The 27,138-nt window shown below is 36.8% G+C and overlaps 1 protein-coding gene across 1 annotated transcript; it reads left to right on the top strand.

The window, feature by feature from the left end:
• On the top strand, positions 1–27,138 carry LOC107555117 (uncharacterized). Its single transcript, XM_016237819.1, has 30 exons — positions 1–510; positions 6,235–6,292; positions 7,680–7,775; positions 7,941–7,994; positions 8,240–8,328; positions 8,967–9,106; positions 9,518–9,583; positions 10,699–10,965; positions 12,121–12,273; positions 12,515–12,670; positions 13,448–13,507; positions 13,942–14,001; positions 14,139–14,310; positions 14,840–15,550; positions 15,959–16,363; positions 16,678–17,091; positions 17,328–17,708; positions 18,002–18,730; positions 19,674–20,921; positions 21,796–22,036; positions 22,150–22,322; positions 22,836–22,884; positions 22,983–23,540; positions 23,625–23,694; positions 23,784–23,833; positions 24,825–24,945; positions 25,044–25,143; positions 25,222–25,295; positions 25,836–25,950; positions 26,046–27,138. The coding sequence occupies exons 1-30, from the start codon at positions 407–409 to the stop codon at positions 26,131–26,133; spliced, it is 7,002 nt and encodes a 2,333-aa protein (XP_016093305.1). The 5' UTR covers positions 1–406; the 3' UTR covers positions 26,134–27,138.

The following is a 27,138-nucleotide window of genomic DNA, read 5'->3' as shown; positions in this document are numbered from 1 at the left end:
TACATCCACTTTCATCAGTTCACTGTCAGACAGCTGCTTTTTAGAGGCATCTCGTATCGCGTGAAGCTCCACGACATGAAGCGATAAAGTCCCCCTAGATTTTTTACGCACAAATGTTGTTTTTTGCACCAAGGCAACTAATTGCAATACACAGAGATTCTCTCGCTCTGGCGTGTAACGTGATGCAGTAGTTTCCGTAAATGGTCTTTACTCGATGGCGACAGCTCGGTGATACTGAGCCGCATGAGGTGCAGCTCGTGCTCCTCAGCAGAAACATTTCACTTCACGAGCCACTTGACAGCCATCTATTTGAGTGGTTTTTACTTTTTGTTCAGTGGCGGGACTGTAAAAATCTTATTTCCATGCGTCTGACTTCATTCGCGGATACTGCATTTTCTCCAGAAGAATGACTTCAGTGTGGAAAAGATTACAAAGAGTTGGCAAAAAGGCCACTAAATTTCAGTTCGTGGCTTCGTATCAAGAACTTCTTCTGGAATGTACAAAGAAATGGTAAGTTATGATTTCTTTTCCGTTATAGCGCGTGTGCTTCCTAAATACGCAGTGCTGAAGGGCGGTTCTTCTGACTGAAACAGCACCGTGCGCGCACTCACGGGATCTTCTTTTATTTTTGTGCTGTTATTGTAAATGATTGTGAATAGAACAATGAACACAGCAGTCGATTTTAGGAACGTGTTTGAAATGTATTGGAGAACGTTGACAGTCCCACACCTCCACTTCCGCCTCCATCTCTCGTGCTGTCAACACTGAAGATATTATGAATATCCATCATGCTCACCTAAGCAGAAGAAAGTGCTGATGCTTCTTTTGAGTTTTATTTAGCTGACTCCTATAAACTGTTTATTGTGTTGCCAGCATCTATAGCCTATATTGTTTCAGTGTTTTAAACTGAGTGGTGTTGCTTTTCCTTTTCTGTTTAGGTGTTGTCATTGTTCGGTTTTATTATGAAAAGCTTTAAAGAGCATTGCTCTTGACTTCATCCTTATATGGCCAGGAACATAAAATACTTATAAACATAAATACTTATATAAACTACTTTATTACTGTTTTACAACACATTACAACTATTTTCAGTTCCATTTCAATTCCCCCCCCCCCCCCCCCCCCAAAACAGTTTGTATTTTCCTTGTAAACACAATGTTGAGGTGAGAGAATTCAATAATTGAATTATTTTTGCTATCTCTGTCCTGTTTTGATCAAGGGACAGCTGTTGACAGACAGGGAGTGTTTCTGTCCTCACATTCATCAGTGACACGTGTATTATATATCTGTCCTTATCTATGATCAAAGATAGCATGATCAGAAGGAATTCAGTCTGATTGGATTTGAGAAAATTTTTACACAGCAACACACAAAATGTGTGTCTTTAAATAAGATCCAACAAATCAAACCACTTTATCATTACTAAACCATATACACGTGTGTAAGAGTAAGTGGAAATCTTGGGTGCATCGTCCACCAACATTGCAGTTATGTAGTGACCCTAGATACCTTGTGTGCACAGTATACACACAATATACACAATAATATACATATTTCACAGTGCACAAGAGCGCTTCCATTTGAGTCAGTTTTGTGTTTTAATCTGTGATATTGACTATTAGCAATATTCTCTGAACAAGTCATGGCCTGGCCAATGAAGCAACCCTCCATTATGCAATGGCTTGTCATCTGCCTGAAGGAGAAAATGAAACACTCATTGTAATTTCTGCCTTTTACTGAGATTTATCTCCATCATACATAGCCTGAATCATTTTACTGGTGATGTAAATGATCTCTATTTGAGCGATTCTAAATTTATATATTATTTATTCTTTATTATTTAATAATAATTCATATTTAACCTTTCAACATTGTAATTGGAAAGGAAGGTTGGGTTAATAGTAAACCTGAGCAGTCGTAAATGTTGTTATCACCTAATGAGCTTTCAGCTGATGTGGAAAGTCGGATTCTTTTGCAACACTATGAGGAAATCTTTTTCACAGCTTCCCGGTTTCTTTTGCTGACCTAAACATGTGTATTGTAGTCCGACTTTTTGAAAGCAATAGAGAAGTTAGAGTGTTTCTAAAGGGGAAAGGAATGAAAGAATGTGCATTTCTATAAACGCGTGTGATCTTGTGCAGTTCAAGAGATGATTTACTGTGTAGCTGTGATTTTCAAATACTGCCAGTGGGTCAAAGTCTGTTGAAGTTATGCCACAGCTGAGGAGGGTGTGAGCTGGAGATATTAGATAGCAGTGGTTGCGCTTCTGATGGCGTAGTATAACTTGAATGTTTGTGAGCACGTGTGTGTTTATCTGACATTTAGTTCACATGTCAAAGTGACAGGAAAAAAGAAGGACTGCATTTCAGAACAAAAATGACAGAAAATTGACTTATTTTTCCAACCAGGCTGGCAGTCTATTTTTACGTTCATCTGCGCTCTACCCACAGCCCTCTCTTCTCCTCCTAATTTATCCTTTTAGACTGTTCTGCCCTGTTACTATTACTAGCTGTAACCTGAGTAAGAGCTGGGTCTTGCTTCTCTTTGTGTAGCGGTTCATGCTGCTACTTACACACCTATTAAGTTTATCTTTGCAAACATCAGTGTGAACATCACTGGAGGACTATGACATTTTCATCTGGGTCACGTTCATTAAGAATCGTTTTGGTGTGTTTAAAGTAGTGCTGGGCGGTATACCGGTTCATACCGAATACCAGTGTTTATTTTTGTTATGATATGAATTTTTTAAATACCGCAATACCGGTGTATTTCGCTTAAACAACGTTCGGAACGCGACACTGTTTGAAAGGTGTCCCTTTTCACTGTTGCACTGTGGTGAGGGAACAGCTGTATGTGTTACTAAGCGTGAAAGTTCCGAAACTGAAGCTGTAGAACTAATAGAACGTGATGACACAGAAGAACTAATCCACAATATCCACATTGACCGCCACAAATATCCACCACCCCCTGCCATCAGCTCCCGTGGCTCCCACACACACAAGCGTGACTTTAGCACTAGATTTAGCAACTTTCAGACCCTTTTAGCGTCTTTTTTCCTTTGAATATTCATACTGACAAACCTAGCGACTTTTTGGGATAAACCTTAGCTATGGTTGGAAGATTTCGCTAGTGCTGTCCTGCGAACGCGAGGTCTGACTTTCCCGGTGAAGTGTCACCTCTCTCGGCGTCTGTTCTGTACAGTGAGCGGCAGTGAAGCAGTGCATTCAGTTGGCCGCACCGCAGCCTACTCGTCAATAAATTAGTACAAAACAGCGTTTCCTAGCACCTGTCGCTTACTGATTGTTTGGAATTATAAATATGAGCGTAGTTCGTCTGTTAATATCACATGCACTTTTTTGTTTGTTGTTTTTTTTAGTTTGTTACTCAGACGCAGGCAGTGTGCTGCATGAGACAAAAAAGTAATATAGCCAAAACAACCACATAGCCGCTCTTTAGTGTAGATGCATGCTGATTTTATCAGATGATGCCGCGATTATAAATGAAACAATATTTCAAATGTTCTGAAGCTATGAAGTCTTTGTGTGATGTAACATAGATAGTTTAGTTTTTCATGCAGAAAGTCTTTGGGTTTAAAACATCATGAGAGTAAATACACCACCGTTCAAAAGTCGGTACGTTTTTTTTTTTTAAGAAATGGATACTTTGAATACATTGAACTGCTCACTGTGTGACACTAAAGACATTTATAATGTTACAAAAGATTTATTTTTCAAATAAATGCTGTTCTTTTGAACTCCTGAATTAATTATCACAGTTTCCACAAAAATATTAAGCCGTTTTCATCTGTGAATATAGTAAGAAATGTTTCCTAAGTATCAAATCAGCATATTAGAATGATTTCTGAAGGATCATGTGACACTGAAGACTAGAGAAATGGCTGCTGAAAAAAAAGCTTTGCCATCACATGAATATATTACATTTTAAAATATATTTAAACAGAAAAGCATCATCTTAAATTATAATAATTTAAGGCTGATTTCACAATATGACTGTTTTCACTTTATTAAGTAAAGTATTAAGTAAATGCACTAAAAGTTAAAGGTTTAATACTTGGTTTGATTGGGATATATAATGGGATATATTGGGAAGTACAAGCCATAGTAATAGTGATAGCAATGCAAACCTTGGCAAGCACTAAAAAGCATTTAGTTTGTCCCACAAAATTTCACCCCCAAATACCAACGAAGCAGTGCATTCAGTTGGCCGCACCGCAGCCTACTCGTCAATAAATTAGTACAAAACAGCGTTTCCTAGCACCTGTCGCTTACTGATTGTTTGGAATTATAAATATGAGCGTAGTTCGTCTGTTAATATCACATGCACTTTTTTGTTTGTTGTTTTTTTTAGTTTGTTACTCAGACGCAGGCAGTGTGCTGCATGAGACAAAAAAGTAATATAGCCAAAACAACCACATAGCCGCTCTTTAGTGTAGATGCATGCTGATTTTATCAGATGATGCCGCGATTATAAATGAAACAATATTTCAAATGTTCTGAAGCTATGAAGTCTTTGTGTGATGTAACATAGATAGTTTAGTTTTTCATGCAGAAAGTCTTTGGGTTTAAAACATCATGAGAGTAAATACACCACCGTTCAAAAGTCGGTACGTTTTTTTTTTTAAGAAATGGATACTTTGAATACATTGAACTGCTCACTGTGTGACACTAAATACATTTATAATGTTACAAAAGATTTATTTTTCAAATAAATGCTGTTCTTTTGAACTCCTGAATTAATTATCACAGTTTCCACAAAAATATTAAGCCGTTTTCATCTGTGAATATAGTAAGAAATGTTTCCTAAGCATCAAATCAGCATATTAGAATGATTTCTGAAGGATCATGTGACACTGAAGACTAGAGAAATGGCTGCTGAAAAAAATCAGCTTTGCCACCACAGGAATAAATTACATTTTAAAATATATTAAAATAGAAAACAGTTATTTTAAATTGTAATATTTCGCAGTATTACTATTTTACTGTATTTTATAATGCAGCTTTGTTGACTATAAAGAGACTTCTTTCAAAAACTTTAAAAAACCTTACCAACCCCAAACTTTTGAACGGTATCTATAATGGCAAAAATTGTTTTTTTGTTCCCTTCAGTGTTTTTGTATGCTTAATGACAGCTTTTATATCACAAAATACCACAGGAATAAATTACATTTTAAAATATATTAAAATAGAAAACAGTTATTTTAAATTGTAATATTTCGCAGTATTACTATTTTACTGTATTTTATAATGCAGCTTTGTTGACTATAAAGAGACTTCTTTCAAAAACTTTAAAAAACCTTACCAAAAATGTTTTATACCCCCAAACTTTTATATGTAATGTAAAAATTGTTTTTAGTTTCCTTCGGTGTTTGTGTAAGCTTAATGACAGCTTTTATATCACAAAATAATAAGCTGCCATTATTAAATGTGAACAGCTGTTTGTAAACACAGTGAGACTTAGTGGTTTGGAGATTGCAGGCCAACACCCCTTGTGCTGTGAGCCAAATTCGGCTTGGTCATGTGACCCTGCCGAGTTTCCTCCAATTCTTAATGCATCAAGCATGACACTGACTGAAAGCTCAGAGGTGTACAATGGGCTCACATCTGAACAATTCACTATCAAAGGGCAAGTTTATTTTTATTTTGTAAGCAAAAGCATACATGTACAGTGCAACCTTGGAAAAGGTGATTTTCATTTATTTGTTTTAAAGCTGCACATTGATTTGCATTTTTGCTGGCAATACCGGCAATCCAAAATAATGTTCTGGATATCAGATATAATAAGGCTTATAGGTCTACATGGTGCTGTGCCCTCAATAAAGAGACTTAAACAAGAGAGGAACTCTTTAACGTGCATGCAACGTTTTTGCATTTTTAAATGGTAGCATAGATAACAATGCAGGGCAGTAAAAGTAATTGATTCAACATGTTCCAGCAGACACCAAATTATGACTTGGTTATTTGGCAAGACAAAAAGTTTCATGCCTCAATCGATTATTTGTTCATGTGTACTTGTTTTTGAACAAAAAGTTTCTCAGGTTTGGATTTATCTTGTATGCAAGGCCTTGCATCATGTGCTCTTGTTTTTGTGTGGGGTTTGAAACAGTTGGCAGCATTTATTGATTCCTTTCTGCCTTGGGGTAACACTGGGAGACAAGATCACAAGATCGGATCTTGTAAGCTCCCACTCAGATCTCTTTTTTTTATTATTTTATAGGCAACCAGACAAACTGAGAGTGGTGTGGACACGGAGGAACAGGCGCATTTGCTCAAAGGTACAGAGATAAACAAGCTTTAAAGGGGTCATATGATGCGATTTCAAGTTTTCCTTTCTCTTTGGAGTGTTACAAGCTGATTGTGCATAGATAAGATCCCTGAAGTTGCAAAGACTAAAGTCTCAAAACCAAAGAGATATTCTTTATCAAAGTTAAGACTCTGCCACACCCCCCTAAAACACAACATTAGAGCTGCATATTTCCCCAAATTCCTACAAATTAAACCACATTTTATGGCATTACCAAATACAGAAAAATTAAGTCACATTTTAGGGGAAGATTACAAAATGATCCCAACAGCAGCAAGATATGTATCAGCCTGTCACAAACTAAGACTGTCAGCCAGTGGACAAACTGAAGCAAGAGCATTTCTTACATGTACTGTTGTGCAATTATTATATATATATTTTTTAAATGTCTTTAATATTTTTCTTGTTTTTTTTGTTTTTGTTTGTGTACACATGTACTTATTTACTTAATTATTTTACAGATCTTTTCTTGTTTTGTTTATGTATTAAATAATCATTTATTCATGTAATGGACAATGCTTTGGCAATACTGCGCAAGTCATGCCAATAAAGCTCATTTGAATTTGAGAGAGAGAGAGAGTGCGAGAGAGCGAGAGCGCGAGAGAGAGAGAGGGGGTCACATCACAGTGGAGTCAGCTGTCTTAACCGTGGCTTGTGTACTGCAAACACATACCAGCTTCATCACTGTGTCTGTCACGCGACTCTGTTCCCCTTTCGAGCTCTGTCTTTACATTTATTTTGAAAGATGAAGCTGCGATTATGGTAAGGGGCGTTACATTTCCGACGAGTGCTTGCGGTGTTCGGCCAATCACAATGCACTGGGTCAGCTGGCCAATCAGAGCAGACTGCGCTTGTCGGAAGGAGGGACTTTGTTGAAAACGAAGCGTTTGAGAGAGGCGGAGCATAGGGGACCTACAATAATGTACAGTATTTGAAAAATAATGTGTTTTTTGAACATTGAAGCATGTCAAAATATTCTGTTACACCAAATACACCAAATATTGATCTTTAAAAAAGCATCATATGACCCCTTTAATTGTCAATAAATATATAAATAAAATATTTTAACTAATATTAATACGTTAATTAATGTTTTTATTGACCCATATTGTTACCATTTTATGTACTGTACATCTGGATTCAGATTATTTGCGAAAGCTAGTGTAATTTAGTTTATGACTATGTCCAGGAATCCAGAATTTCAAGATGATTTTCTTCCCAAGTTTTCAGTCCGAACAGTGACATTTTAAATGATCATGTATAACAATGTGTTATTTACAAGTGCTTACAATGATTACAACTGCTGTTATAATAATGTTGATTATTATGACTGACATCATCTTTTATTTTCTCATCAGCTTCATGCATGGCAGCCAGGCATCAAAAACCCCTACAGGGGAATGGTGGTATGGCCCGTACCTGAGAACGTGGACATTACTGTCACACTCTACAGGGTAGGACACCTATCACAGCTTATTATTAGCTATAATATATATTATTATATTACATTAACTAATAATATATGCAACATACGGCTTGTTAAAGATACTGATAGATGCTGAACTATAATTTGGGTCAGTAAATTTGTTGAACTTTTTAAATATGGTTTTGTTTGACAGGACCCACATGCGGATGAGTTTGAAGACAAAGAGTGGACATTTTTCATTGAGAATGTGAGTTTATTAAAGTCTAGGTGAACTTTCTTTGGTTTATTACAATTATTTTATATTAATTTTATATATATATTTTTTTTTTATGTAAAACAATTATTTAAATTATAATAATTTTTATTGTCTACATGAATATATACTGTAGGAAATGCAAAAATGAAACAAAAAAAATGTCTTAAAAGAAAATAATAAAGATTAGTTAAAAGAAGTTAAAAGAAACTGTATTAACCTTCTCTGATGTTCTACAGGAGACAGCGAAGGGCAGTCGGAAAGTTCTGGCGTCTGTGGACTTGAACATGAAGAAGTTTGCCAGTGCCGAAACGAGGCCGCTGAACGAGTGCGACACACGGCTCGAAAGCAGCGGAGCTTTTATTATGCCACAGTCGACCGCTTCCGCTCCTTCTGGTCGTGCGTTTGTGGGTAAAAAAAGCAGTGCTGTTTTATCATACTAGATACATTTGGAAAGTTCTGTTATAATGCTGCTCTGTGAGGTCGTCACCTGTCTAATAAAACGCATAACATATTAAAGGGTCTTTGGTGTTTCCATGTTTTCGGAAATCGAGGCGTTATGACGTTATTGGCAGGCGACACAATGACACTATGGACACGCTTCGTGTCACTAGTTAAAATTGCTTATTTCTCTGGATTTAAACATTCTTCGAAACATTTGGGATAATGTAAGTACACAAGTCAGCAAAATATATAACACTGTTCTAGTGGTTTTTGGATATTTTAATAAAAAAATCTTACATATTGTGCCTTTAAATAGAGATAGAGGCTTAAAGTAGTCTCACTCTGCTAGACATAAAAATGGAAAGCATATCACAATCTGGAAAGCTCTTAAATGGCTGATTGACTTTATGTATTTTCTGGGAATTGAGACACATACAGTACACACACAGTAAGGTTTTCACATTTTCAATGAAGCCCTTTACCTGTACCTCTTGACAAATTCTTTGAATTTTTCTTCTGTAGGGATGAGGACATGCAGAGTCTCGCCAGTCTGATAAGTGTAAAGCCAACGGACATTGGGAACCTAGATGACTTTAATGAGAGTGATGAAGAAGAGGATAAAAGATCTAGTACCGGTGTTAATCTCAGTACTGCAGCTCCAGGTATTAAAAAAAACAATGAACACATGTTATTCACCAGAAAATCTAATTTATACTTTATTCTGAAAAATCCAAAACATGTAAAATGAAGAATAATTATTTTAGATTCTGCACTATTATCATGCTGATCATTTGTAATGAATACTTGAAGCGTTAAAGATTGTAAAGCATTATACAAAAGCTAAATATTGTAGATGCATTTTCAGCAGTGGTCTCAGGCTTTATGAGCTCACTGTATAGATAAAACACTTTCAAAATCATGTCATGTATTCTTTATCTTACATCTTTATTCCTCTGTCCACTTACACAGGACTTGCATTAATCATTAATGATGCATGTTTATTTTCCTTACTGTAGTAACCCTTACTTCCTCACATGCTAGAACTTCCCCTTTTCTCTTTCTTTCACTGTCAGCACCCCACCTTCCTCTTCACTCCCAAGAAAAGAGACCTGGATCTCTTAAGAGCCCTTCAGCAATAGGTAACAGCAACCTTTACATGTGTTCTTTGCATATTCCTTCCTTCATGTCACCAATTATTAAAAAAAAAAATTCTCTTGAAATTCAACTTATAAGTTCTTATGAAACCACATCCAATTAATTATTTCCATTAAATGAAATATTACTAAAATGTTTCATGAATTTTCACTGATATGGTTTTGTGGTTATGATTATCACAATCAGTCTTTGTCCTGCATCGCTTTGGCTTGCATTTTTTCATGAATTTCATTAAACCTTTTAATTATCTAAATTAAAACCTTCATTAATTATTTATTAATTAAAAGGGAGTTTTAATTAATAAATAATTACCCCTCCAAAAAATTTTATTGTCACAACCCACTGTTTAGTTTAGTTTTTTTCCTGGAACACAGAAGAAATTTTGAAACATTTTCATGCAACTTTTCTTAACAAAAGTTCATAATGGACATCGGGATGAAAAAAGTTAATTTCTGACAACAATTCAGTTACGATTCTCATTATTGAGATGCACTGTGAAATTGGGTCACAATTCAATTTAATTAGATTATTTTAGAATTATACATATTTATTTGTAGAAATATGACAAATTACATAAATGTAACTGGAAAGACAATTTGCATTACTTCAATATTGACAAAATATACATCAGGCTTTACATTCACAAAACTAAAGTTTGGCTAAGTAATTAATATACACTACCAGGTCAGTAAGATTTCTTTTTTTTCATAGAAATTAATAATTTTATTCAACAAGGAAGCATTCAGTTCTATTAATCAAAGAATCTTGAACAAATGTATCACAGTTTCCAAAATATTAAACCGTTACAGCACAGCAGTTTTCAACATTCTCCTTTAGTGTTACACATAAAAATAACAGCATAGATGTTTGGAATGACATGAGGGTGAGAAAATAATGATAGAATATTTTTTTTGGGTTAATTAATAAAATGTCTTTTATTAAGTTACATCATCATCCTTCATAATAAATTCCTGAACGTTCTCTCTCTCTTACCTCTGTCTTTCTCTTTTGCCTCATTCCTTTCCTTCAAACCTGATCTTTCACTTTCTTTTTCACTCTTTCGCTGTCCTTCTCCCTCCATTTTTCATCTTAACCTCAGTCAGTGGTAAAGAGAGGCCTACTGGTGGTGTCCTCTCACGCCCAGTGTCTGGCAGTGTTCATAACCCTGACCTGACATCACGTCCACCTTTACCCACCCCACCCAGTCCAACCCCTCGCACCATGCCCTCACCCACCCGCTCCAGACCACCATGTCCACCACCCATTGCCCAGCCACAGTCCCCACCTGACTCCCACACAGAGCAAAATACTTCTGGTTTGCTCCTTCCAGCATTGCCCAAAATCTTCCAGCTGTCTCCTGGCTCAGGTACCACAGCTAGAAGTCATCAAGTCTTTTGTAGTACCATTGGTAGCTAGTTGGCATTCCTACTTGACTACAATTATTTTTATGAACAGTTATGCTGCTTCTATGGCTACAGTGTGCACAGCCTTTAGTTAGGGGTTTAAGTTCCTCTTTTGTGATAAAACCATTCAAATGTTTACGGTCAGTGAGTTTTTTTTTTTGTTGAAAGAAATTAATCCTTTTATTCAGCAAGGATGCATTCAGCTGATCAAAGTGATAGTAAAGACATTTATAATGTTGCAAAATATTTCTATTCAAATAAATTTGCCCAAAATCTTCCAGCTGTCTCCTGGCTCAGGTACCACAGCTAGAAGTCATCAAGTCTTTTGTAGTACCATTGGTAGCTAGTTGGCATTCCTACTTGACTACAATTATTTTTATGAACAGTTATGCTGCTTCTATGGCTACAGTGTGCACAGCCTTTAGTTAGGGGTTTAAGTTCCTCTTTTGTGATAAAACCATTCAAATGTTTACGGTCAGTGAGTTTTTTTTTTGTTGAAAGAAATTAATCCTTTTATTCAGCAAGGATGCATTCAGCTGATCAAAGTGATAGTAAAGACATTTATAATGTTGCAAAATATTTCTATTCAAATAAATGCAAATAATGTATTTACCGGTGCTAGTCTGATTTTATCTGTATTTTTATCTCGCCACCCATAAAATTCCTTCCTGAATGACCTACTGTTTTTTGACAAACACCAGGGTCATGTGGTATAACTTCATTCCCTTTTGAGTCATCACCTCTGAGTTTACATGGAGTAATTAACCTAAATGTTGTTTTGAAATTCTCTTTGATTGAGTATGTGGCATTAAAGAAATTGTTTCAGAAAACTGAGAACTGAAAATCACTATGGCCATATACACTTTGCAAAGTTTTAAGAGTTACAACCACATTTAAACCGAACAAAGAACAGCGGCAGTCATATTTAGCTGCAGTGTGAATTCATTGTCATCATGGATGTGTTTTATCAAAGAAGGCCCATGCAAATATTGTTTTACAAGCGTCACCCAGAGAAACAGTTACCATTCTAAAGGTGCTTATGCATCTGTGTTTTTCTCAACAAAGCCTGGACGTCTAGTATAGTTTCTGTTTGTTTTTCCCTCTGTGATTGTGTCCAGCTCCTGTATCCTTTCAAAGAAGACTGTCGGGCTCTGAGGCCCCTCTGGAGGGCCCCGTGACCTCCGACTATCCTCTGCTCAAACTCCCTCAGGCTTCTCCTTCTGATCCCTTCCTCTCTCACTCTCCTTCTCCTCCCACTATGCTCCTGAAAGGTACAGACTCATGATTCCTAAACATTTACAAATTACATGCAATTCAACCTCAAAGTATGTTTACTGTAATTCTAATGGTATATGTTAGCCTGATTTGACTCTTTAAGACTACTTTTGGAGAAGTCAGATTCATTTCCTCTTAACCACTGCCTCTCTTGTTCTCACTTTTCCCGCATCTCTGACTAATCTTCTTCTTTCACGTGGTCTGTGTCCTTTTTGTGTCATCGCACTTCTGTCTCAGATTCTTTCGGAGCCACTCGCACCAATGTTTTTAAGCCCAAGATTGTCCCCGGTGCTCGCCCTGTATCCCCCACTCCTGTCCCTCTCCTCGAGGCCAAAACTTCTTCCCTCTCTCTCTCTGACACATTTAAGCATCCATCTGCTGGCACTGCGCCAGGTATTGAGAAATCCTCCAGACTGCACATAAACAGAAGCAGCAATACTATAAGTGCAGTTAACAAATGCACTTAAGATATTAATTAAACAAAATTTGTTCAAATTTAAATTACATTTTAAATGTAATATTACTAAAATAAATTTAATATATTTAATCCCACTTTCTAAAGACTGATCAGAAATCATAAAAATTCCAATTAATTTATCAACAGCATTATTTTTTAACAATAAGAAAAAAAAATCTGCATATGTTTTTAAAAAAAAAAAGAAAGAAAAGAATTTTAAATAACATTTAAACAATTTGCTTTAGTGCAATAACAATATAAAAGACAATTATTTTAAAATTATCTTTTAAAAATTTTGTCTGGTTAATATCATGTAATATCATATATTAATATTTTCCTCAAATAGCAATCTCAAATACAGCTGCCTTTATATTTTAAGAAGGGTCCCTCGCAAGGGGATCATCATATTCGGTTGTCTTTGAAAATGTTGGAAAGCCCCTGCTCTGATGTTTTTATCAATATTTGCTTCAAAATGTAAAAACGTCACTATATATCTACAGTATATGAGACTCTTTACTTTATCAAGTAATGCCTGTTACTTTATCTCAAATTCTAAAACTTCCTTTATTTATATATTTATATATATATATACTGTGTATATACAGTATATATATATATATATATATATATATATATATATATATATATATATATAGATATATATATAGATAGATAGATAGATAGATATTTTTTTTCCCATCTTTTCAACCACTGATCAACCACTGATGCCCACACAACTGCCCCCTGCTGTTCATCTTCTTCTGCTCGCTCAGGTACTAAACTGCCTATTGCTTGCTTTAAAAGACACATTAATTAGAACTAGTGTAATTGCTGATAGGTCTAACAGTTATGATGTACTAGGAGACTTATTTTGCCATTAAATCACGTCGGTGTTTAATAGGTTTTGTCATAACTAATTGCGACCACCACAAGCAACTAGATATATTTTGTTGTTTGCTTTAATTTATGTTGGTCATGTCATGCTGGATAGTCCCACTCACAGGGAACTCTCATTGGTCCAAAATCTCACTCCAGATACTGCATAAATTTTATTTGCATAAAACTCTATGATGACCTCGGTCACTCATGTAATTTCAAATCAGCAGTTGTCTTTGAAAATGAATTTAATAATCAAAACCAAATAAAAGTCATTATACGTTAATAAAATAATTTAACATTTAAAATTAAAATGTCCACTGTTTTCCAGAGATACCCAGGGAGCTCAACACACTTACAGAGGAGGATCAAACAAACCCGTTTCTACAAGGTGAATAAGTATTCTTCACTTGTGTCATTAATGATGTAAATGACCTGAAAAGGATTGAAAATAAAATAGATTAAGACTTATTAGCTTTTACTTATTTTAATAATTGTTCTGATTCAATTTGCCGTTATGTTCAACAGATTTACTTGCTGAAGAACCGAAGAACTCGGAGCCCAAAACAGACCAGTATCGCTCATCTCGGACTATATGCAGCACTAGCATTGCTAATAAACAATCTCCTTCCTCCCTCCGTCAACCTGAAACCATCAGCACTGAAAGAAAAGAGCTCAAACCTGCCACGGCTGTAAAAAGGTGAACACTTAAACATAATTTTTTGTTCTGGCATCAAGTATAATTCACAAACATCAATCTTAACTATATACGTAATTAAATAAAAAAATGGATTATCACCTTTGCAGACGCAGTCTGATTTGCAGAGTTGTATTCAGAATTTAGTGCTTTGTGTGTTTCTGTGTGAAAGTGTGTTAGGCTTCAGATGGACACAAATCCAAATAACCCTTTTAATGAGAAAAATAGTTCCTTAATAACAATAGGGAAATGCATGACCTTGTGATAAGTCTATTTTAAACAGACCATGACATTTGCCTACATCAGCTCTCAGTTTACACTGCAAAGGTTTAAACTCTCTGTTGCTTTCCCTCACTACTCCAATCCTGCGTCTGTCTCGTTTGTCCTGTTTTCTCGCCACTAACATCGCTGTGGCACAAACAAAGTGCTTTCTCTAAGGAAAAGTTGCATCTAATCTTACCAAACACCACCATGCTTTGGCCTCTTACCCCATTTTTGGCCAACTTTGACTCCAAGTATCTTTGTCCCCCAGTCTTGGGCCTGTTGGCAAGTCATCATTGGACACATCTGGAGTACAGCCTGTGGAAGCTTCTAGATCTGAGGAACTGGACACTGGAACTATCCCTCCTCCACACCCATTCTCAGCTCCAGCAACAACACCTCCATCATCAGTGGTTTCCACACACATGGAGAAAAATCTAGTTTTTATAGCAGAGAAACCACCATTGGCTGAGGAAGAACCAGATTTTAAAGTGGCCGATTTCGATAAAATGATGAAACCCATTAAAGATGTTACTGTTGGCAAATGCCCTGAGAAAGAACCACTCAAAATTGACATTGAACAACCAGTGCAATCCAGTCTGGTTCAAACCTTTTCAATAACCGATGGTGTCAAAATAAAGCAACCAAAAATCACAAACATTGAATCAGCAGGGGAAGTTTCTTCAAAAGGGGAACCGAATGTGCAGAATGCAAAGGGTGCTCTGCTTTGTGGTGACCTCAACAAGTCAGACGAGGACAAGATAATAAAGAAATTTGCCTCAGCTGGTGTTATCCCTACAGAACACAATATCCCCAACATTTTATCCAGCTCATCGCCTCTAAAGAAAAAACCTACAGATCTTCCCAGGGAAAAAAGTCAAGTGTGGGTGGAAGAAGTCCTTGAATCTAAGTCCAACCGTAGTTTGAGAGAGAAGCAGTCCCATAAGGATAATCTGGACAAGAGTTTAACTATTGAGCAAAGGTGAGTGTGGTACTATTACTCTCCCAAACTGTGGCAAACTGGAACTTTCCTCTTCTGAGTCACTTCCTGTTTCAATAAACTCATATCTGTCTTCTAATGATGTTCATTTGAATACTTAGGCACATAAAACTCTCTTTGGCATCATGAATAGTTTTAGATAACACATTTTTAGAGATAACACAATTTAAACATACCAGCTGACCTCAGTATGAATAGATGAATAGAGGTTATATCTTCTTCCCCAACCACAAAATTACACTTATGTAGAATTACATCATTGACATCATTCTCCAGAAAAAATATAGATGAACTTCCTAAAGTTTTTACTAAATACTAATTTATCTATATTCCTCTATCTGTAACAATCTTTTTCCTGTCTCATTCTTTTCTTCCCTGTTATTCTCTCAGTCAAAATGAAATGGCCTTAACTCCAGCTGAAAGGCTTAGTGTTAGCCTCAAAGCGGCTTCCCCTCAAATATCAGATCTGCCCAAAGAGCTTCCTTTCATTCATCCCCAATCCCTGGAGCCCAAAGTCCTTAAATGCATCTCAGAACAAACTCCAGCAGTCAGTCGACCACCAAAACCAGAGCTGATTGTGAAGAAGTCAGACAACACAGTGTTAACGCAGAAGAGTGTGGAGGTCCATTCACTTGCCCAAGCAGAAGTGCCAATCTGGAGTTCTCTGAAAGAGAATGTAAAAGATCAGGAGTATGAAGCAAGGGATGAGGAAATAAATAAGCACAAAATACCTGACAAGATGCCAAAAGAAGAAAATAAAGCTGAAATGTCCTCAAAAAAATCTTTAGAAGCAGGGTAAGAACCAGTTGGTCTCAAATGTTTAGCCATGGCCGAGTGCTTGCATGCTTGAGTTGTGTTACACATCTCATACATTTAAGTTTGTTAAAATGGTCTTTTGGGGGTCTTGTACACTGTCATGTGTCAATAAGAGAGTGAGTTTCAACAAGTCATACTTGATTTGAATATAAACTTATTTATAATTTTGAAACTCATATTTATACCAGTGTTATAGCAGGCAAATATACAGTATGTGGATAAAGATTCATTAACGCATGTTTGATCAAAACAAGGTAAGTAAATTGTGACAAACCTTATTCCTTACCTCACAGCGAAGAAAAAGCCGTTATCCAAGTCGAGAATGCTGAGAATCTCAGTATAAATGAACCAGATTCCCAACAGCCGATACCCTCCATTGTCCTTAAACCACATCCAGCTCAGACTATTAAGGAGAAGAGAAAAGAAGCTGTTAAAGTCAGTATACCGGTCCGTATGAAGCCTCTACTTCCTGTGATCTCCCCTGCTGTTGCTGTAAAGGACAAAAGAACTTCAGTGCATCTGGAGAACATTTGCCCTCTGATGCCCAACCTGTCTCTGGATACAGAGTCTGATGGAAATGGTTTAAAGAAAAAGGTCACATTTGAGGAAGAGAGTGTGTTATGGGTAGAGGAGAAAACAAAAGAAAAAAGTGATGAAGTTGTTAGCATGTGCAAGTTGATTCCAGAAAAAGAGGTCCTGGACAGGGGGTAAGTACATGAGGTTTGTTAACTTCACTGCATGGTGTTTTGTGTGGACTTCAGACTATCTGGACTTGCATGGTTTTGACCAGTTTGTCCATGTTTCATTCTGCCTGAGTTTCTAATGTATCTCTATTAGAACTTAAAGTAAACATCTGTTTACATGCTGGGAGTTGAGATGCTAGCGAGAGAACATTGATCTTCAAAGAATATTCTTGTCACTTACACTTTTTGGTCCATGGCAGCCAATGTGGACAAGAAATGTCAGAAACCAAGCTGAAGGCGCAAGAGGATTCCTTTGCCTTGTCCCATTCACACCACAAACTAGATAAAAATGCTAACAGAGAAAGCCAGAGGGAAGATAATAAAGAGAAGACCACTAAAGAGGAAGATTCAGATGATAAAATGCCGCAAACTGGCAGTGAGACTATTTGGGCAACTCAAGCTGGACCTAAAGAAGATGTGAAGACTGTTAGTGTCTGTTCAGGAACCGAACTTGGCCTTGAGCTTGATGTAGGAACAGACAGAAACGTGGACACCTGCATACAGGAACATGACTCAGTTTCTGACCAGGAAGAAGTATCTGTAGGCTTCATACGGGGGATGTTCTGTGTTCTGTATAAAGGGTAAGTGTGGGACAATTCTGAGACGTGCACTGAGCTTCTCTTGTCACGGCATCTGCATGGCTATAATTTTGTTTGCCTGAAACACTGAAAGGTTGTTATTAGGTGTGACTGCATTTGCAAGGAAGCTTTTGCATCCACACGTATGGTGTCCTGTAGTGACGAGAAGCTTAGCTTAAGGAAGAGCTTGCCTGTTTGATACTGGCTGGTGATTCAAAAAGAGCTCTTTTGTGAATGGAAAGAATTTGTTTTGTCATGGTGTAATGTAATCATATTTAAATGTCCTCATCCTTTAGTTATGAGACCATGACATCAATACTACAGCAGCCAAGCACATCAGAAACCGATGTTAAAGATGACACGATTTTGGATGATCAAGATGGATCTGTGGTCAAAATTCTCCCTCCCGAGGCCTTCTCTGGCACCAAAATGGAGCATCCATATGACGATGAGCCCCAGGAATCAATAATCCAGGATGTGTTACCTTCTGGCGAGTTACAGAGAGATATTCAGACCTCCGAGCCTGTGACCATGAGCTTGGTGGAGTGTTTGAAACTGGCTGCCAGAGAAACTCAAAGCGGATCTATGAACTTCAAGACCCAGGATAAAGGAAGCCCATCTAAACAAAAGACAGCAATTGAGCAAACCCAAATACTGACACCAATAGGAAATGACAAATACATGAAGGTGGAATTGAAGTCTGAGAGTGTGATATCAAATGAAGAGAAGAATGAAGAGCCATGCTTACTTCTGGAGGAAGAAGAAGACATAACTGCTAAGAAAGATGTGCAAAACCTCAGCTATGTGGAAACAGATCATCTGGTGACTGAGGTAGACTTTAAGAAAAAAAAAATACACGAAAGCCCAAAAAGAAATGGGCATGAAAAACTTCTGCCTGGCAAGATAACAGCAGCAGATTTAAGGCCAGTGGCGGAGTCGGAGGGTTCACAGGAGGAGCTGGAGTTTGAACTAGGTCAGGAAGACTTAGGAACAGTGTGGTCTGCTGAGCTATATATGGATGGAGGGTAAGTGCATGGGACATCACCTCTGCCTGCACTGCCTCTCATTTTTATGACCCTCTTTACACGAACGGCACAATTTTAGCAATGTTCCGTCTGGCTGACATTCAAGCATTCTAGTCGTTTCATTAAGTTTTTCATGTGTGTCTGTGACAAGGGCTGGTGGAGTCTGCATTTGACATCAAGCAATGCATTTAATGTGTCCTGTGTCCTATGGCCAACAAGTCTTCTAAGAGATGGGTTGGGATACACTATCATACAAAAGTTTGGGGTCAAGTAAGACTATTTTTTAAAGTAATTAGTACTTTTATTCAGTAAGGATGCATTAAATTGATCAAAAGAAAGGGTCAAGGTAGTTATGATGTTACAAATGACTTCTATGTCACACAAATACTGTTCTATTTCTGTTCATCAAAAATCCCGAAAATATTAAGCAGCACAACTGTTTTCAACATTGATAACAATAAGAAATGTTTAATTCAGCTTTGCAATCACACTAATAAATTGCAATTATTTTAAATTATAATAATTGTAATAAGTTTTGATCAAATAAATGCAGCCTTGGAGACTTCTTTTTTTTTTTTTTAATTGAAAAATCTTACCAAACCCATATATTTGCGATTTAGTGTATATATTATGAGCATGAAACATTGTGTTGGTTCCTGTTGTATTGAAACTGGGCTCTCTGTGGTTTTTCCAAAAGGACTAAACAGCAACTTGTTTGTCGCTGCTTGTTTGTCACTGCTGCTGCAAGCTTGCAAAAGTTGTTAGCAGAAAACATTACACGGTGACTGTGGGCTAACGCTGCTGTTTGTAGCCCCCTTCTGGAACTGATTGTGCCATTTTCACTTAATTGCATCTTTACTGAAAAACCTTTTGCACGCTATAATAACCAAATTGGTAAGGTGCAACATTTTGATCTCATGTTCTGGTGTTCCATTTCTCACAGACCAGAGGAATCCCCAATACCACCAATAGTTTTCACAGCCATACAAACACTGGAATCGCCTCTGACTGCCTTTCCACCAGAATCTGGGCCTATATTAAAAGGCACTACACCAACGGAAACTATTTCCCAACCCGCTAGCAAAGTTGTTTCTGTGTGTCAAGACGAGAGTATGCAGTCACCACCCCCAGTGCTTTTACAGGAAGTTGGCCCTGATGCCATCGATCAAAATAGTAGCTCTGCAGCTGCTAAAAGGCATGTGGTTCCACAATGCAATGAACAAGGAACCAATCCTTCAGATGTAACTATAGAGACAGCAGCTGTAAAGACTGTTGAGATATGCAAAGATGTTGCAAAAGAGACAAGTGAGAATAACTTGTCACCACTAGAGGGAGACAATACCAAAAACATGTCTATTAACAACACTTCAAAAGTTGAGATGGAAAAAGAGAGCAGCCCAGTCATCACCAAGGCATCAGAAATTATTATTGTAGCAGCCACAGAAAGACCGAAAGACATAAACGTTGATGAGAATGTTGTTTCCGGGAAGGACATTTCTCCAAGGAGCTCAGTGGTCCCATGGCCATTTCCTTCTCCTAAACTCGAAAGACACCGTGAGCCCTCAAAATGTACAGAAAGTTCCAGTCTAAATGATGACGACCTCTCGGAGGAGAGCGTTCTGTTAGCAAAGATTCGTCAAATGGCAGAAGAAGAGACGGCACAGCCGTCAGCTTCTGCTCCATGCACTAAGAAACGTTTGATCCCCTGCAAGTCTGATTTTGAACTTCCTCCAACTCCTCCCATGCAACTAAAGTCCAGCATGAAACTGCCCGTGGATGAAATACGACCAAATTTAGATGGGACGGAGATTACAAAAACACTCAGACCTCCACCGTCAGTGATTTCCCCAGAGCAGATAGATGAGAAGATTGACATCAGGCAGTCTCAGACTCCCTCTGTGCCACTGGAGAGCTTTAAATTAGATGATAGCCACAGAAAAGCCAATGCTAGAAATGCTGTTTTAGATGATAATGTCCAGTTAAACAAGCAAGAACAAAACATCCAGCTGGAATGTATGGCAGCTGAAAGGGAGTGCCAAGATACACCAGCTGTTAAGCCCACAAACCAGACAGAGAACACAGAAACAGAAGCTGAAACGAAGAAGAAGGAAGAACCAGAATTAAGTATTGATAGAAGTGAAGAGGTTCAAATAGAGCAGAATAAGCCACCATCTCCAGTGCCTGATGAATTGTAAGTTTGAGTGGCTTGTAAAGACTCAAATTAAATTGTATTTTGCAATATTATATTGTTTGAACGACATCTACAGCTCTAAAGGCTGATGCCTAAAAATTTACACCTCTGTGCACAATTTACACTACCGTTCAAAGGTTTGGGGTTGGTAAGATTCTTTAATGTTTTTGAAAGAAGTCAAACCAAAGTTGAATTAATTCGATCAATGAATCAAATCAAATGCTGTATAAACAGTAATATAGTGAAATACTATTACAATTTAAAATAAATGTTTTCTATTTTAATCTATTTTAATAAGTAATTTATTCATGTGAAGGCAAAGCTGAATTATTAGCAGCCATTACTCCAGTCTTTTTAATATGCTGATTTGGTGCTCAATAAACATTTCTTATTGTCAGTGCTGAAAACAGATATGCTGCTTAATATTTTTGTGGAAACCGGGATATGTTTTTTCCAGGATTCATTGCTAAACAGAAAGTTCCAAAGAACAGCATTTATTTAAAAAATTATGTGTAAGATTGTGAATGTATTTACTGTCAATTTTGATCAATCTAATGCATCTTAATGGTAATTAAAAGTATTCATTTCTTTAAAAATATCTTACAACTTCTGAACAGTAGTGTAATAACACTGTGTATATTAATATTTGCATGTTTTTTCATTAACCTCAAATCAACACCCAAAATGTTCTAAGCATTGCAGAAAGGGAAACCCTAGCAGAACAAATTCATTTTCACTTTAACACTGAATTTGAAATTTAATTTCAAAATAATGTGAAACAAAAACAATGACGAGGAAGTGTGTATTTATAATAACATGGCAAAATTTGTAAGTCATGTCGGTATGTCTAAAACATTTCCTGTCCTTTTGATAGGTCTAGTCATCCTCAGGAAAAGGAGTCCTCTGCTGTGTCCCCAGAGGCTAAAGGGAGCGAGATGCCATCTAGGAGCCCAGGCAGCATGCAGGTTAACGGCCAGACCACTGCAGACGCATCCCATGTGATTGTGCCTCCAGTGCGCATTAAAAAGAAAATAATTCCACCACCAATGGACCTTGCAATAGTAAAAACAATTGATGAATCAATTAAGGAGGGTTCCGCAGTACCTGCATGGGATGTAAGTGGCATTTGTTGTTTATGTAAAGTACCTGTTAAAATGTAGACTGTTTATCGCTTTGTCTAAACGCTGTCTAACTCTGTTTTTTTGTCTTTCCATTTGTTACTATACAGTTTGCCAGTCCACTGCCCAGTCCTGGTTTGGTGACCTCCAGTCAGTCCTTGCTGGAGTGGTGTCAAGAGATCGCTAGAAACTACAAGGGAGTAAAAATCACAAACTTCAGCACCTCTTGGCGTAACGGCCTGGCGTTCTGTGCCATCTTACATCACTTCCACCCTGCGATAATGTGAGTTTCTGATTTATGTCATTCATTCCTAGCTCAAAGCAAACTCATTCTTTCTTAGTATGAATCAATTTATGTGCACCAACATAAAAAAATTATTATTTGCTTCAAGTACAAATGAATTAGCGATAAACAATGTATCTGTATCATATAGTTTAATGACAAATAATGAAGTTTATAGAAATTTGTTGATATTAGATATTTAATTGTGCATGTTCATTTGCTTTTTTTGTTTAATTTACCTTTGCCATCACTCACCTAAAATATTTTTTTTTGGGGGGGGGGGGGACTATTGTAATTATACTGTTAAATATAATCTTTAGCAAAAAAAATTTTTTCAAATAATTGATTCCAGTATTTTGGAATTTAAAATTTTGAATTTCAATATTGGACATTTATAGCTTATTGTTCATAATATGACAATAATTAATTAATTATAATGAATTGTAAAAAAAAATACTTTTTAATTACTTTTTATATTTGTTATTGTGTATTGACTTAGTTGTTGTTTTCCAGTGATTTTGATGCATTGGAGCCTCACAACATAAAGCATAACAACAAAGCTGTAAGTTTGGTTTAAGCAGATGTTCCACATAAAGACATTCTTTAACCATAAACTAAACCTCATCATTTGTGCGACCCATTTTTTTGCTTCTCTTTTAGGCTTTTGATGGTTTCGCATCACTGGGAATATCTCGTCTGCTGGAGCCCTCAGACATGGTGCTTCTCTCTGTGCCAGATCGTTTGATTGTCATGACGTACTTGTGCCAAATACGTGCACACTTCACTGGGCAGGAGCTGAGTGTGTTACAGATAGAGCAGAACAACAGTCAGTCCAGCTATGCAGTAGCCAGTCCAAACCAAGGGTCGGATGTACAAGCAGCAGCCAAATTCTGTGCAGAGAGACTCCAGGCTGGAACTCTGTCAGGAGAGAGTAATATCAAGGACTCACTGGGAGAGGAGGGAAGTGACACTGTGGCTAAGCCAAACGGAGGTCTTGTTCCTCCACCTCGGACTAAACGTGCAGGAAAGGTGGAAGAGAAGGGCAGTAAGGAGACAGAGGGAGGCGCGCAGACTCCTGTGGCCCCACCACGACCAAACTCAGCGGCTTCCAGATCAGGATTCGGGCACATACGAGATGCAGATCTGGTGAAGAAACGGCGGTCACGACTAAAGAGCGAATCCATGGATGAGACTGATTCAAAGGAGCAGCCAAAAGAGGTAAAATACATAAAATTTACCCTTTCCTTGCAGTTATGTTTTAATATTTGATCTAATAGTCTTTTCTCTACTAACCTCCGACAGTCAGATAAAGGTGAACTGACAGCTGAAGGAACTAATGGCTCAACAGCTGCTAGAGAAAGTGCTGAAACTGGTAACCTTGCTAAACAGCTTCCTAATATCTAAAAAATGATTGAATTTAGAAAGATTTGGTATTTTTTGCCATTTAATGTGTGTTTGCAGAACCTCAGGAAGCAAACCAAGATGTTAAATCAGCAGAGAGTGAGACAATGGTCAGTATGCCCTCAGTATTTGAGACAATTAAAGTGTTTCATTTTTTATCAAGTGTAATTTTTTGATAACTTCAAAGCCTGTGGTTTTAAAAGAAAATTTGTCAATTTGCATGTCAAGTATTTAGAAAATATATTTCTGAATTTACAGTAATCGCCATAATTCTCTAATTCTGGGGCCAGATTCACAAAACATTCTTAAGAATAAAACTGCTATTTTTCCTTGTTTTCTAACTTAAGAATAAGGTTATGAATATTTCATAGAAATGGTTCTTACCTTTTTTCTTTAGATTGTTCTAAAGATAAAACATATTAAATTGATTTCCTGAAAAGAATGTTCTGAAAATTCATTGTAAATTACTTTCTAAAGTTAGCATAACCTCAAGCTTGTCTTAAATCCCCAAAGATAAGATGTTTAAATGTACTTATTGGGTCATTTTAAATATTAAACAGTACAACATTATTATGAATATTATGATCACAGTACTCTGCAAGCAGTGTAAAAAGACAGACAGGTGTTTGTCATGAAGCCATTAAGCTGATCAATGAATCTTTGCCTAGACCCGGCATACAGTCAGATAGCACCAAAGCCATTTTCCTCTTAAGAAAAAAAAGAAAATAGAGGGGAAAAGGGTAAGAAAATATCTGAGAAGAATTTTTCAAGAATTTCAGAAACATTCTTACAAACTACTTCATTCTTAAGAAGAATTTCGAGAATCCAGCCCTTGACTCACAAGCTCTTACCATCCCATGTTTAATTTCCTTGTTTTATAAAGCTTTTAGTTAAATCAAGCCTGTCTTTTCCTCTCCATTATCTTTGTGCATCATTGTCTGTTTGTGTCTTTTATCAATGTTGGTCTTTTATTCTCTGTATCTGGCTCTATCCATCTCTCTTTCTCTCAATCTCCATTCCTTTCCTCTGTCTTTTCCTCTCTCTGTCTGTATTTCTCTCGTCTGGTTTTATATATGTGTCCCTGTGGTACTTCCTGGCCAGTGCCTGCAGGACACCAATCAATATGTGTTGAGTGAACTTCAGGCCCTGGAAACCGAACAGAAGCACATAGACAGCAGAGCTGCAGTCATGGAGAAAAGACTACGAAAGGTCATGGAGATGGGTAAGAAAAACACTCATATAGAGGGAAGGAGAGAATGAAGTTGATTTCAAGTTAACTCTTGAAATGCAGCATGATATACCACATTATCTGCTTAACAGGAAGTGATAAAGATGAAGAAGAGAAGCTGATTCAGGAATGGTTCACTCTGGTCAACAAGAAGAATGCTCTGATCAGGAGACAGGACCATCTGGAGCTGCTGTATGTACTGATATGTAAGACACAATCAGTGCACACTGTCAGCCACATTAATAAATATTCATGATGTTACACTTGCAGGCAAGAAGAGCAGGATTTAGAAAGAAGATTTGAGCTGTTAACCCGAGAGCTCCGAGCCATGATGGCTATTGAAGGTAAGCCATTTAACTTTAAACTAAGAGTTACTGAAAAAAAAACAGATATTCATTTTGAGATGTGCTAGATAACAGTTATTAAAGTAGTGTTTTTAAAGCTTAACTTGAGTGGCAAAAGTAATATAAATGTAAAAATAATGAACATATTCCATTATTCAGTTATCTAATATCAGCCTATATGCTACCGATATATTGTGCATCTGTAATCTACACATTCCATATTTTCATTTGTCATGTTAATTCCTCAGATTGAATTAACTGGGAAAAAAACTGAAAAAGGTTGAAGGTTCCAATTAATACCAATGTTAATTTTGAATTCTGCCATTATTTATTTATTTATTATTTATTTTACACTATATTTATTAAACATTAAAAAACACACAGCCACAAAATAGAAGAAAGAACATCAACTTGGCTCATATATTAGTCTATTAATGCTTTAAACTTTTACCGACATATTTCCTCTGTGGCTGCAGCTGTAATAGTCAGTATTTCATCACTGTACCATCATATCAATAATATCCATATTTCATCCATCAGACTGGCAGAAAACTCAGGCCCAGCAGCACAGAGAACAGCTACTGCTACAGGAACTGGTGTCACTGGTCAACAAGCGGGACGAGCTAGTCAGAGACATGGATGCAAAAGAGAGAGGGTGAGTCTAGTCACAGTGTTTTGTTGCACTGGAATGGTGAATTGTAGAAATTAGACTCTACATACACATGCACTGAATGTATTTTGAATGTGCAGGGCTTTGGAGGAGGATGAGAGATTGGAAAGAGGTCTGGAGGCAAGACGTAGAAAATACAGCAATAAGGAAAAGTGTGTTCTTCAGTGAAGAAACTTGAATTCTTATGAAAACTGTGGCGATTTAAATGACTTGGACTACACCAGGACATTAGTGTGCCTTCTTTTGACTTTCAGAGACATTTGGCTTAATGTGAAGCCCTTCCTCAAAACATCTTAAAGATCTCAGTGGGATATAAAACATGTCCAGTGTAGATCAGACAAGTTATTCCCTAAAAGTTTGCACAACGTTTTGAAGGTTTTCCAAGGTTGCACTGGTTGAGTTTTATATTTTAAGCAATATTACTTTAAATCTGAAAATCTGAAAGAAGGTCTTTATTGTTTTATTGGACAATAAACAAACAGCCTTCACACACCTGCATGGTTGCAGACAGTTGAACTGAATACAAGAAATAAGAAGAAGAAAGGGGGGAAATTCTGCACACATTTGTAGGTTGCAAGAAATCCAATATTTATTGAGACTTCTGTCACACAACCTTAGTCAGGATTTTTTTTTTCCTGAAGAAAATAAAACATTGCACAATAAATAATAGATTTCTTTCAAGCTGCAGCAGTGAGCAGGGTTTTCTCTCCTTTGTTGTTGTTGTTGTTGTTGTTGTTGTTTTGGAAATGAAATGTTTAAGATTAAGATGATTTGACTGTCTTTAAGATGTATCGAACAGACAAAGAGACTTGTGCCAAAGTTTGCTGTTTTTACATTATTTATTTAAGTGTGTTGTTTCCTGGTATGCCAACATGTCTCTGTTGGGCTGTTGTCTTGTATTAGCTGCAAATGATATTCTCTGATGTTTTATCAGACAATATATGTCTCCAAATGAATGTATTGATAAAGTTATTTTGCATTGCAGTGCCTTTAGAGGTTAAATACCTTTTGAAAGATACCATTCTGTATCTTTGTGTTTTAAACCTTGAAAGCTAACTCAAAATGAAAAATATTTATGGGCTGTTTTATAGATATACAAAAAGTATTTTGTCTGTCTGTACTCTTTTCGATAATTAAATGTGTAATTCATTCCTATTTTAATATTTAGGGTGT

Source organism: Sinocyclocheilus grahami, unplaced genomic scaffold, assembly GCF_001515645.1.
Source record: "Sinocyclocheilus grahami isolate Dianchi unplaced genomic scaffold, SAMN03320097.WGS_v1.1 scaffold526.1, whole genome shotgun sequence".
NCBI lineage: Eukaryota > Metazoa > Chordata > Actinopteri > Cypriniformes > Cyprinidae > Sinocyclocheilus > Sinocyclocheilus grahami.
Note: the sequence above shows the minus strand (reverse complement) of the source record. Positions and strands in the feature narration are given on the sequence as shown.